Below are 12,239 nucleotides of genomic sequence, written 5' to 3'. Positions count from 1 at the left end.
GTTGTGGTAGCCTCAGACACGTTGTGGTAGCCTCAGATACGTTGTGGTAGCCTTAACATGTTTCAGTTACATCAAGTTAAAGATCGTGTTACTTGTTTACACAACTCAAGAGTTCCACAACTATCTTGAATGAGCTTCTGATGCTTGTGTGTGTGTGTGTGTGTGTGTGTGTGTGTGTGTGTGTGTGTGTGTGTGTGTGTGTGTGTGTGTGTGTGTGTGTGTGTGTGTGTACGCACGCGCATGTGTGTACATGTAGCCTATGATGAGTATTACCAGTTGTGGCTGGACGCAGGAGGTCGGGGAGCAAGTTCTGTTGTTCCGAGGTCAGAGGTCATGGACCTAACTGCTCGTTGTGGTTCAGGAAGTCTGGTGAGTTGTTCACTTTCATATTTATCATTGTAATTAGTTATGTTAAGGTTTTAATTTAGAGATACATTCACCATTGATTACATGAAGTATTGATTATTATCATTCACTAATAATTATTATCATTCACTATTGATTATTATCTTTTCATTCCATGAAGGACTCCTTTGCCTTATGCCTCTCGCTGGCCACGGGCCGCATTCTCTATGTGTCCGGCCACGGGGCCGCCAGCTGCCTTAGACCTGGTGACCGCTTCTTGGATGTGATTGCACCACAAGATGCTCCTGTCTTCTTTCGAGCAATTGCACCTGCTCAGTTGCATCCTTGGGAGCCACCGAGTACCAAAGGTGGTCGAGGACGTGTGGAGGCTGTTGGGGCTGCCATCTCTGTCTAACTTTATTTGTTTAAGCCGAAGTCTGGCCTCTTAATTGTGACCCCTTCAACCTTTATGCATTTTTTAAACAAAGTGTTGAGGATTCTCCCAGACCATTTATGAATAATGGCAGCTGTTGTAAAATAATCAGATCTACTACAGGTCTCAGAAGGTGAGTTTAATCTGAATCGAACACCAGCAATATCTGAAAGAGAATTAGCAATCATAGGATCAATATATGTCAAGCATATAAGATATAAGAGTATCATAGTCAAGCACGCAAGCAAGCGACATGAAAAGTGGTTCCCTTACCATTCTAAGCATACACGTGGATAAAGCTTGATAAATGTCTCAGGACTGCGCTTCGCGACTCGGGGCTAAGTTCTTATAATAGCCACGTAGTGGAGAGAAGCGGTAATGGCGCCTGGGTCGCAACTTGGATACATTTTCATCACATTTCTCCCCATGTTTAAAACTTCGCTAGCAAGCTGGTGAGCATCAAGTGTATAACTACAGTTAGCAGCTGAGTACATGAGAGTTACATCACGACCAGCCAAAATGATCAGGGCGGCGAATCTCTCATCCCGTGTGCGTGCGGTACACGTCGGGACCCTCGGTAGCAGCATCTAGATCGACTCCATCAGGAGTGCTCTCAGTCGACGGTGACGGGGGTGGTGCAATTATCGCTGGCGGCGAGGGCGAGGGAAGGGGTAGACGCGAGGGCGAATTCTCCAACACCGGGTTCCCCGAGCAGAGCTCGGTCCCAACGAGATCCCCACCGGGCGCGAGTTGGCGGACCGACACAGTGGACTCGCGTCCATCGGGCAGTTGGACTCGAGCGTGATCAGGATTAGTTTGAAGGATCTGAACCTTGTCAACAAGTGGGTCGTATTTGCTCATGCGCACCGCCCGTTTGAGAAAGGCTGGACCGGGCTGAGCGAGCCACCCAGGCAGAGGGCGAACAGATCCCGTGCGACGCTGGTAACAAAATAAACGATCGTGCAGAATTTCATTTGTAGCCGTGCATATGAGCGAGCGGATTGAATGAAGGGCCCCATGCACCATACCAGTCCATTGGTCCGGTCGCAGGCCATGAGACTTGAGGCCCAAAGAGATGGCCCTCCATATAGTGCCATTAAAGCACTCCACGCAACCATTAGCGTGGGGGCTGTACGGTGTGGTGTAGCTAGACGCAATATTACACTGCAACAGAAAGGCCCGCACATCCTGTGACAAGAACACCACTCCTCGGTCGGTATGCACATACCCCGGATTCCCAAACATCGAAAACAGGTATTGCAGACATCGGATAACCGTAGCCGCGGACATGGGAAGGCGAAAGGGAATCTAGAGTATTCGTCCACAATGGTGAGGAGGTAACGAGATGCCCCGGAGGCAGGTAGTGGCCCTTTGAAGTTCAACGCTAATCAGTCCCAGGGCTTAGTAGCCTGAATCAGCGTCCCCATGTCGGGTTTATAGAAGCGGGGTTTGAGTTCGGCGCAAACAGGACAAGAGACAAGAGCGACATAAATGACGAACGTCCTCGACAGAGTAGGGCAAATTGCAGCTTCGCACAAAATGAACCAGACGAGTCACCCCAGGGTGACACAAGGTATCATGGAGAATGCATAAATCATCGGAGGAGTTTAAACTCGCACAAACACCTGGTCTGGATAAAGCATCTGCTGCGTGATTCTGCTGCCCAGGGCGATACTTGTTACCAAAGCTATAATCGGCAAGCTCAATGTGCCAGCGAGTGATTTTCTCGTTTTTAATGCGCTGGGCATGTCTTGTGTCATACATGAAAGCTACACTCTGCTGATTGGTAATTACATCGAAGCATTTACCCAGCAAATAGGGTCTCCAACGACGAATCGACTCAACTATCGCATACGCTTCCTTCTCCACAGAAGAATGACGTTTCTCAGCGGAGGATAATGTCCTTGAGAAGAACGCCACAGGCTTCCCCCCTTGAGAGAGAGTAGCAGCAATGGCGTGATCCAACGCGTCACTCTCGAGGACAAAGGGAACGTTATCGTCAATAGAAGAGACAGCAGCGCCCGCTATGTCCGACTTCAGAGCCTGGAAGGCGACCTTGGCAGCGGGAGGGAGAGGGAATGTGTTACAGTCAATGAGGGGACGAAGCTTCTCGGAGTAACTTTCGACCCACTTTGAATAATGTGCAAACAGCCCGAGGTCACGCTTCAAAGAAGCACGATCATGCGGCGGCACCATGTCGAGCAAAGGGCGGAGACGTTCCTTGTCAGGTGTTATGGTTCCCTGGGTCACAGTGTACCCCAGGAGATCAATTGTTCGAGAGGAGTAGCGACATTTGTCCTCATTAAACGTCAGACTATACTTTCGCGCCACCTGGAGGAAGCGTTTCAAATTGGCGTCATGGTGAGCCTGGTCGTAGCCACAGACCGTCAGGTTATCCAAATACACAAAAACGTCTGTTAATTGTTCTTTTGCAATGATGTCGTCCATAGCCCTCTGGAAACACGCGACCCCATTCGTTATTCCGAAAGGAAGACGCGTAAACTGATACAACCTCTGTCCGGATTCAAACGCTGTATAAATTTTGTCATCTTCCGCTATAGGGATTTGATGATACCCACTCCGGAGATCGAGAGTGCTGTACACGCCATATTGGGCGACCTGTCGAACCAGAGAATCCAATCCTGGTAGCGGATAGGCATCCAGAAGCGTAAACCTATTTATGGTTTGCGAATAATCGATTACCATGCGCTTGCGATGATTTTCGGATCGCACGACCAAAACTTGCGCACGCCAAGGAGAATGGCTGGACTCGATTATGCCTTCGCGGAGGAGTTTGCTCGTCTCCTCAGAAATGAATTGAGTATCAGCCTGGGAATAGTGCCGGGATTTGATCGCAATCGGGGCGCAATCCGAAGTCAGGTTCGGAAACAAAGTCATCGGTTCAATAGACATTCCTGCCAGGGCGCATACCGAGAGTGTGTCATCTCCCCCAAATGTCATTTCTAAGTGACCGTGGCGCTCGAGAAAATCGTGCCCTAATAGAACTTCGGCACATAAGGTGGGCAGTACCATTAGGCGAACATCAGGGTACATTTTACCATTAATAACTAACTTAACACGACATTCGCCCCTTGTCCGCATCCATAAAACTTGCGATGCCATGTAGATTCTGCGCGATCCTCCAAGGATAGGCCACCCGTGACGGCGGACGAGGCCCATATCGATGTAGCTCTCGGTCGATCCCGTGTCGACTAAAGCTCCAGCTGTTTTCCCTTCAATCAGGACTGGAACGACGGCTCTGGTCAGCCCCTGAGGTCCGGGCTGCACCGGGATAGCCTGGGGGCGATGCACGTGCCATGCGCATCGAGTTGATGCCAGCCAATGTTGGTCGGGTGCGCCACGCGTGCCCCGATCGGCATACTTTGGCAAAGTGACCCTTCCGGCCACAAGAATGACAAGAAACTTCGCGCGCCGGGCAAGCAGCACGGAGATTATTTATATTTCCGCAGAAGCACTTAGTGTTGCTCCCAGCCAAGGTAGTCGCGGCGAGGCTAGTACCTTCGGCTCCGAGTGCCTCAGCCGCCTCAGCCTCAGCCGCCTCAGCCTGTGTGTCGGGAGCAGCGAACTCCATAGCAGCTTCAGTCTCCGAGCGCCGCTCTTCAGTGAGCCCCGCTGTAATGTAAGGCTGTCCATACACCTCAGATTGTGCCTGAGCTTCGAAAAACACAATAGCTTGATCGAGGGCCTGTTTCAGCATCAGGTTAGGTTCTTCCAGCAAACGTCGCCGGATGCTCGTAGAGTAAAGTCCAGAAATAAAAGCATCACGCATCAAATCATCACACATTTGCTCATGGGTTCGGGTCTCATGCGCACATTCTTTGCCAAGACGCCGCAATTCTTTGGCAAAATGAGTGAGGGACTATGAAGCGTCCTGCTTCCTGGAGGCGAGCTGGTACCGCGTGTGAATAACATTCCGCGGCTTGATATAGATGGCACGCAGTTCAGTCACGGCATCGTCGAATGTCGCACAATGAGATATGTAGTCGTGAACGAAATGGGTCACATGGGAGTTCAGTACTGCGTGCTTCACATCGTCGGTGATGTCGGGATGCCCTTGCAGGTAGCTGGTCAGCAGACTGAGCCAGTGCTTGAGCTGGCTCGGAGCTTCCGCAGTTTGTGGGTCCGCTCCAAACGTGGGCAACTGTAAAAGCCTGTGGGTCATGTTGATCTTGGATGATGGCAATAGCTCGATTCAGATTAAGTGTTGTAAAATAATCAGATCTACAACAGGTCTCAGAAGGTGAGTTTAATCTGAATCGAACACCAGCAATATCTGAAAGAGAATTAGCAATCATAGGATCAATATATGTCAAGCATATAAGCAATAAGAGTATCATAGTCAAGCACGCAAGCAAGCTACATGAAAAGTGGTTCCCTTATCATTCTAAGCATACACGTGGATAAAGCTTGATAAATGTCTCAGGACTGCCCTTTGCGACTCGGGGCTAAGTTCTTATAATAGCCACGTAGTGGAGAGAAGCGGTAATGGCGCCTGGGTAGCAACTTGGATCCATTTTCATCACAGCAGCCATCACTCTTTCAATTTGACACCTCTCCACCAAGCTTGTAGATGCACTTGAAGGAGGACGTTTGTATCTTTACAGAAAGGGGAAGGACAAGTTTGTGATTTTCCTTGATAAACATTTCAAATAAACTAGCAGCAGTACACAGCCTTGCCTGGCAATGCTGGGTCCCTCCTCCCACCCCTTCCCCTGCCTTCTCCACCCCACACCACTCACTCCAGACCCTCACCCCACCCTTTGCCCTCCGTTCTCCCACTTCCTCCCATCCAACTCCCTCTCTCTGGATTCCTACCCCACCCCTTACCCATGTTCCACTGCCTCCTTCCATCCCACCCCTCCCTCTGGACTCCCACCATTTCCCATGACAGATGTGAATTGTGAAAAAAATGAAAACATTTTAAACTAAAACGGCACTCGGTAGAGTGCATACCTCCGCCAGGCTGAACAGTTTATGTATTGTATTACACTGATACTGATAGGCCGGATCTGGATTCGGACCTGAACCAAAATCTAATCGGCTTGTTTTCATCACCGAACCAACTCATTCATCTAGTTTAGTCATAACTCGTCCGCAACCTTTTTTAAATATCATGTTATACATCACTTTTCACCCGATCTCTCTATGGTGAATAATCACTTAAAAATTAAATAATTCTCGTATCCGAATCCATATTCAGATCTTCACCAAAATCGAATCTCTTTGTCCTCGTCAGACACCCAAGCGGTCCACCAAGTTTCGTCCAAATCCGTCCACAACTTTTTGAGATATCCTGATGAGTATCATTTTTGGCCCGATCTCCCAATGGTGAAGAATCACTTTAAAAAAAAAAAAATTCTCATATCCGAATCCATATTCAGATCTTCACCAAAATCGAATCTATTTGTCCTTGTCACACACCCAACAGGTCCACCAAGTTTCGTTCAAATCCGTCCACAACTTTTTGAGATATTCTGCTATGTATCGTTTTTGGCCCGATCTCCCAATGGTGAAGAATCACTTAAAACATTCGAGTAGCCGAATCCGAATCCGGATCTTCACCAAAATCTAATCATTTAGTCCTTGTCACATACACTACATCTCTGCCAAATTTTATCCAAATCCGTCCATAACCTTTTGAGATATTTTGTTCACAAACAAACACACAGATAGACAGAGGTGAAAACATGACCTCCAGCCATCTTCGTTGGCGGAGATTTAAAAAAAACTCATATTAAGGTGTATTGTGGTAACAAATCTGATACTATTAGTAGAGCGGATAGGGGGAAGAATCGTGCACTTTTTGATAAAAGCATCAAACTTGGTACATATCATCAGTAGGCCATTACAAGAAAAAAAATGGATATAGTGCCATCCCAGTTTTGGCCTATGACGGCTGTGGCGGCCATTTTTCAAAATGGCTGCCATCTAATACTAAAATACCATATAACTCAACAACCAAGAGGCCTAGAATCTTAATTCTGGTGCCTATACATAGGTTTTTGGGGTCATGGAATTCAAAGAAGGCAATAATGAGTATGTGTGATCATGTCTTGTACCACTTTTGGATCATAAGTGCCCTTTTCCAGTTTACAGAGACACAACATTTGGCGGTCTTTGTATTGCTTTATTTTGTATTGATGAAATGGTCTTTTATTGCTTTATTTTGTATTGATGAAATATAAGATACCAGTACCGTAAATTATACTATTTAAAAAATAACAGTCAAAACGAATACGAAGCCGAGTTACATATTGTTGTAGATACCGATGTGTAGATAGCCTGGTGTTGGTTTAGCGGCTAGGGTGCCAGCTTAGGATTCCAAGGATCCTGGGTTCGAATCCCGGTCGATTGCTGAATTAACGCCAGGGGGGTTGACTCAGCCTGTCATCCTTCCGAGGTCAGCTAATTGAGTACCAGTTCACTGGTAATTCCCTGCTTGTCGTAAAAAGGCAACAAAAAGGGTTGGTGGCAGGAAGGGCATCCGGCCGTAAAACATTGCTTCAAAAAGGGGACCAAAAAACAACAACAACCACGGTCCCCGAAAAAGGTCAACCCCCGCTTCGCGGGGGAAAATGGCCTCTAAAGGTGGTTTTTTTTTTTTTTAATACCGATGTGCCATGAGTCAGTTAGGCTTACCATCAAATATTAAATGCCAGGTATCACATGAACACATGCCAGATATCATGGCTGTCTGCTTCCTCATGTGTACAAGGGGCGAAACCTCCCGTGTTTCTTGGCTGGCGACAAACAACATCCTCATTCAGCGTACTGATTTCTTACTTCTCTGCTTGAATGTTGACAACTTCTCTGCTGAGGAATGAGAACATTTCCTTCTGTTTGAATGCAGAGAGCCGCAAGAACTCTTGCCAATTTTTCGGTACTGCAGTCTTTAGCTCAACCCTTCTACGGATTCCTTTCCCTCTCTTCTCTCTGGTCTGTGCCTTTAATGAATCTGGCCTGTAATCATCCCAGACATCAACCCTCTAAGCTCTTTGTAGCTTAGAATTTACATTTGGCAGAAAGACATCGTGTGCATATTCCTGAAATGTTTTTGCTGCGCCAGGCTTCAACATATTTACAATGGCAGGTCCATCTAGCACAACAACTTCGGCATCGAGAGTGTTTTCCTCCTTTTCCGTGACTGTATCCTCAAGGCACTGAACAATGTTAGATTTGGTACCCTGTCTCAGCTTTCCCCTGTCCGACAATGATGGAGGGCATGGTTGATCTCGTGATGGGAAAACTCTTCAAAATTTCCATCACGAACTTAACAAGCAACCTAGAGCCGAGAGAACAGTTTGCAGTCACTTTTCAGTGCCACCAAATGTTCCTGTGATTTCGTCTTCTGGCATGTTGGTGGAGTACTGAATAGAGGGAGCTTGTTTTTCGTGATGACATCAAACAGTGGTTTGGTACATTCTACGGGTCGTTCATGAACAAAGGTGTTGTACTTCTCGCGTCCAAGTTTCTCTATCCGATACAGAGCATCGACAATTGACCAATCTGCGATATCGTATGTATCCAGAATGAGCAGGTCATTGTGTGTTTCAAGGAAAGGATTGCCAGAATCATCTATGACAGACTTTAATGCCTGGACACAGGGCCGGATTTAGACATGTGGAGGCCCCTGGGCAGCCTTCAATAGTGGAGGCCCACCCTACCTTAGAATACTAAAAATGTGACAAGACATAGTTACAGTCATCCATAAAGTATATTTTTCAAGTACAAAGAATCTGAATAAAAATGTACATCTATAAACAGCATAATCAATCTATATAAGAATCTAGTTCCTATGTTTCAAGCATAAAGAATTTGAATAAGCAAGCAGGCACATCTTTAAACATCATGATCAATCGAGAAGAATCTACGAAGTTCCTATGTTTCAAGTATAAAGAATCTGAATAGTGAATAAGCAAGCAGGCAATCATGATCAATCTACAGACTTGGCATTTAATGTGGAATATTTTTTTTGTGGGGGTGAACTTACTTTTCAAGATGTCTTAGAACCAAAAGTTCATTGGAATTATGTTGAAATTATTCTAGATTTTGTTAATGTGACCTTCAAAAGAAACAAAAACCACATTTGACATTTCGAAACAAATAAATTGATCCTTGAAAGTGATGTAAACTGACATCGAACTCAATTCACGGACAGTACTGTGTTAAACTTCTGTACGTTTTCCAGAAGTATCTCTTTATTTTGCACGTTACCCAAAAATTTTTTTAACAAAAACAAAAGTTAAATTACGACTGGGATTACGGACAGTAAAATTACAGTTCAGTACTTCGTGTAACCCCCACGAGCATTCAGGAGAGCACATATACGTTGAGGCATGCTGTTCATGAGATTTGCCAACGTTTGGACAGGAATCGCTTGCCATGCAGTGACAATAGCCTGCTGCAATTCACGCACAGAGGTCAGCTGCTGGTCCAAGTGGTCGATTTGACGCGTTAATTCTGCCCACAAGTTCTCTATCGGATTCATATCCGGGGACATGGCAGGCCACTCCATATGCTCTACACCACGGTCAGCAAGAATGTGTTGGAGCATGCGAGCACGATAAGGACGTGCATTGTCATCTTGGAAGACAAAGTTTCCTCGAAAGGCTGCACGAGCAAATGGAAGCAATGTTTCTTCCAGAATGGCCCTGTACTTGAACTGGTTCAGGTTTCCATTCAGAACAACCAGGTCAGTTTTGCCCCCTGCATGAAAAGCAGCCCAAACGGTCACTCCACCACCTCCAGGTTGGACTCTTGGCACTATACAATCCTTGTTGTAGGCTTCATGCACTTGTCTGCGCACTCGGACATAGCCATCTTGACGATAGACCAGAAATCTAGACTCGTCACTGAAGATCACATGATTCCAGTGTCCTGGCTGCCATTGACGGTGCTCTCTGTCCCACTGCAATCGGCGCTGGCGGTGTTGTCTGGTCAGGCGTAGCTTTCTCAGGGGACGCCTGGCACGATAGCCTGCTTGAACCAGTCGTTGGTTGACTAGCCTTCTGGACACAGGCACATTTGTCAGTTGCTGCCACTCAGCCCTAAGCCAATTAGCTGACTTGGTACAGCCATTGCGGACTAACCGGTGCAGCTGGCGATCATCCCTCCTTGTGCTTCTGCGGGGACGTCCTGGCCTCGGTATTGGAGTAGGGACACCCCTCTGAGCATTTCGTTTCAGGATCTTTGACAACTGACCTTGAGTGATGCCATACTGCCAAGCAATAGCACGCTGTTTCATGCCGTAATTTCGTAAAGCCACCACTCCATGACAAACAGCATTGTCGAGTTGACGGACCATCTCCAGAGGAAGCGGCAATAACTTTTGGAGACGTGCAGCAGTTGTTTTCCACTAATACAGAACGCAACAACCCTTGTATACCCGACTGTGAAGCCAATCATCAAATGCACCTGTCCGTACATTTTGCCACGCCACCTGTGATATAATCCTGTTGTTGACTTTTTGCTGCGACAGACAATCAATGACATGGTTCTTTGAACAAATAAATCACCGAAGTGTAAAAGAAACTCACAAGATTGATATACTGAGTTAAGAAATTAAACCCAAGTCAAGAAAAAAAAAATATTCCATATTAAATGCCAAGTCTGCATATAATAATCTAGTAAAGTAACTAATACCTTCAGTCATGTGAAAAAGTAATTACACCCCATGTAAAGTATTGACTTTTTCAACATATTTCAACATACAGCTATTTGATCTTCATTTCAACAATATTTTTTTTTTTTTTTTTTTTTGTTGTATACAAGATCGAGGCTCGTGAAAGAGCGAACATTATCACACAGAAAGACAAACCGACAAACCGACATAACCGACAAACCGACACATAAAACAAATAACATCGGGAGCGGTAGACAAGATGGGGAGAGAGGGGGAAGGACACAAACACAACATTTGAGAGCAGGAACCGAGAGACATGGAGACATCGAGAGATCTGTGGGAGGGAGAGGGCTTTGTGGGGGAGGCATGGGAAAGGGGGTGGGAGAGGCATAAAACATATGGACACTGCCAGGACTACCAGGAAAGAAGTTGGAATTACAAACAAGGTGGATCTGGGGTGAATTAGTGGGGGTAGAAAAGATCAAGGTTTTGGATGGGGGAAGATAAGAGATGGTGGTGAACAGCTGTTTTAAAGACCTGGAGGGAGGAGTGGGACTGAAGGGAGTGTGGGAGTTTGTTCCAGAGGCGGGAGAAAAGAGGAATGAAGGAGTGAAAGTGAGCAGAGAGCCGAGATTTCGGCAGTTTAACCATCAGAGGCTTGCTGGCAGATCTTGTGCGACCTGTAGGAATATTTGGGGGACAGAACACAGAGAGAGCTGGGGGAGCAAGGCCGGAGAGGAGTCGGTAGAAGACAGAAAGACCACCTACCTGCCTGCGGTGAGTGAGTGAAAGGCCCTCAGAGATAGCTTCATCGCGGGAGATTCCAATGATTCTGAAAGCTTTGGTTTCAACAGCGTGAAGCCGAGCTAGGTGTGAGGCAGGAGCACCAGCCCATAGGGGAGAACAGTATTCCATTGAGCTGCGGATGAAAGCCTTGTATGTGGTGAGGAGCTCAGGTGTGCCTAGGAAGGACTTCGCACGACGGAGGATGCCCAGTCGGCGACTGGCTTTGGAGGCCAGCTTGGAAATGTGGTTTTCCCAAGAAAGATCATGGCAGATAGTGAGACCCAAAAGCTTGAGCGACAGAACTTCTTGGAGAGGATTGTTGAGAAAGTAGATGGGAGGGTTGTCCAGTCGATCTTTTCGGAGAGACATACTAAGAGTGTGAGATTTGTCAGGATTGAAAGACATGTTCCACTTGTTTGACCAGTCTGTGATTTTGTCCAGGTCTTCAGAGAGTGAGGAGGCTGCAGACTGCCGATCTGAGGGAAGAGGAATGGAGCGGCAGAGAGTGGAGTCATCAGCAAAGAGATAGAGAGGATTTTCCAGAGAGTCAGAGAGATCATTGCTAAAGACCAGAAAAAGCACAGGGCCCAGCACACTGCCTTGGGGAAGAACCAATTGATAGATAAAGGTGATATAATATAACAAATATCATGAAACATTTACATTTTGTAGTCCATTGTATAATTTAAATAAACATAATTGAAAATTTCGCATGTGGAAAAAGTAAGTACACCCTTGGCTCGAATAGGTGGTATTGCCCCCTTTGGCAGAAACAACCTCAAGTATGCGTTTCTTATAAGAGTTATAACTGTCTACCAGTCTCTGACATCGACTGGGAGAAATTTTTGCCCACTCCTCCATGCAGAATTCTTTCAGGTGTGTGATGTTTGAGGGGTTTCTTGCATGCACAACAACAACAACAACAACATGCATTTTAAAAGGCCATTTTCCCTGCTAGAGCGGGGGTTAGCCTTGCGGTCCCCATGACAATCTTCTCCATTTTGCCCTATTTTCTGCATCTCTCCTTGTTAA

General features: G+C 46.4%; 1 protein-coding gene across 6 annotated transcripts in view; it reads left to right on the top strand.

Annotated features, from left to right (window-relative positions):
- The window catches only part of LOC137421400 (period circadian protein homolog 2), a 144,047-nt gene that overhangs the window by 24,136 nt on the left and 107,672 nt on the right, over positions 1-12,239 (top strand). For all 6 annotated transcript variants that reach the window (XM_068107424.2, XM_068107425.2, XM_068107423.2 and 3 more), the window contains exons 5-6: positions 257-369; positions 527-713. In XM_068107424.2, coding sequence (XP_067963525.2) covers positions 257-369; positions 527-713 — 300 coding nt within the window. The remainder of the gene's footprint in view (positions 1-256; positions 370-526; positions 714-12,239) is intronic.

The sequence above is a fragment of the Myxine glutinosa genome, chromosome 2 (genome assembly GCF_964187855.1).
Source record: "Myxine glutinosa chromosome 2, kmMyxGlut1.1, whole genome shotgun sequence".
NCBI classification, from domain to species: domain Eukaryota; kingdom Metazoa; phylum Chordata; class Myxini; order Myxiniformes; family Myxinidae; genus Myxine; species Myxine glutinosa.
Note: the sequence above shows the minus strand (reverse complement) of the source record. Positions and strands in the feature narration are given on the sequence as shown.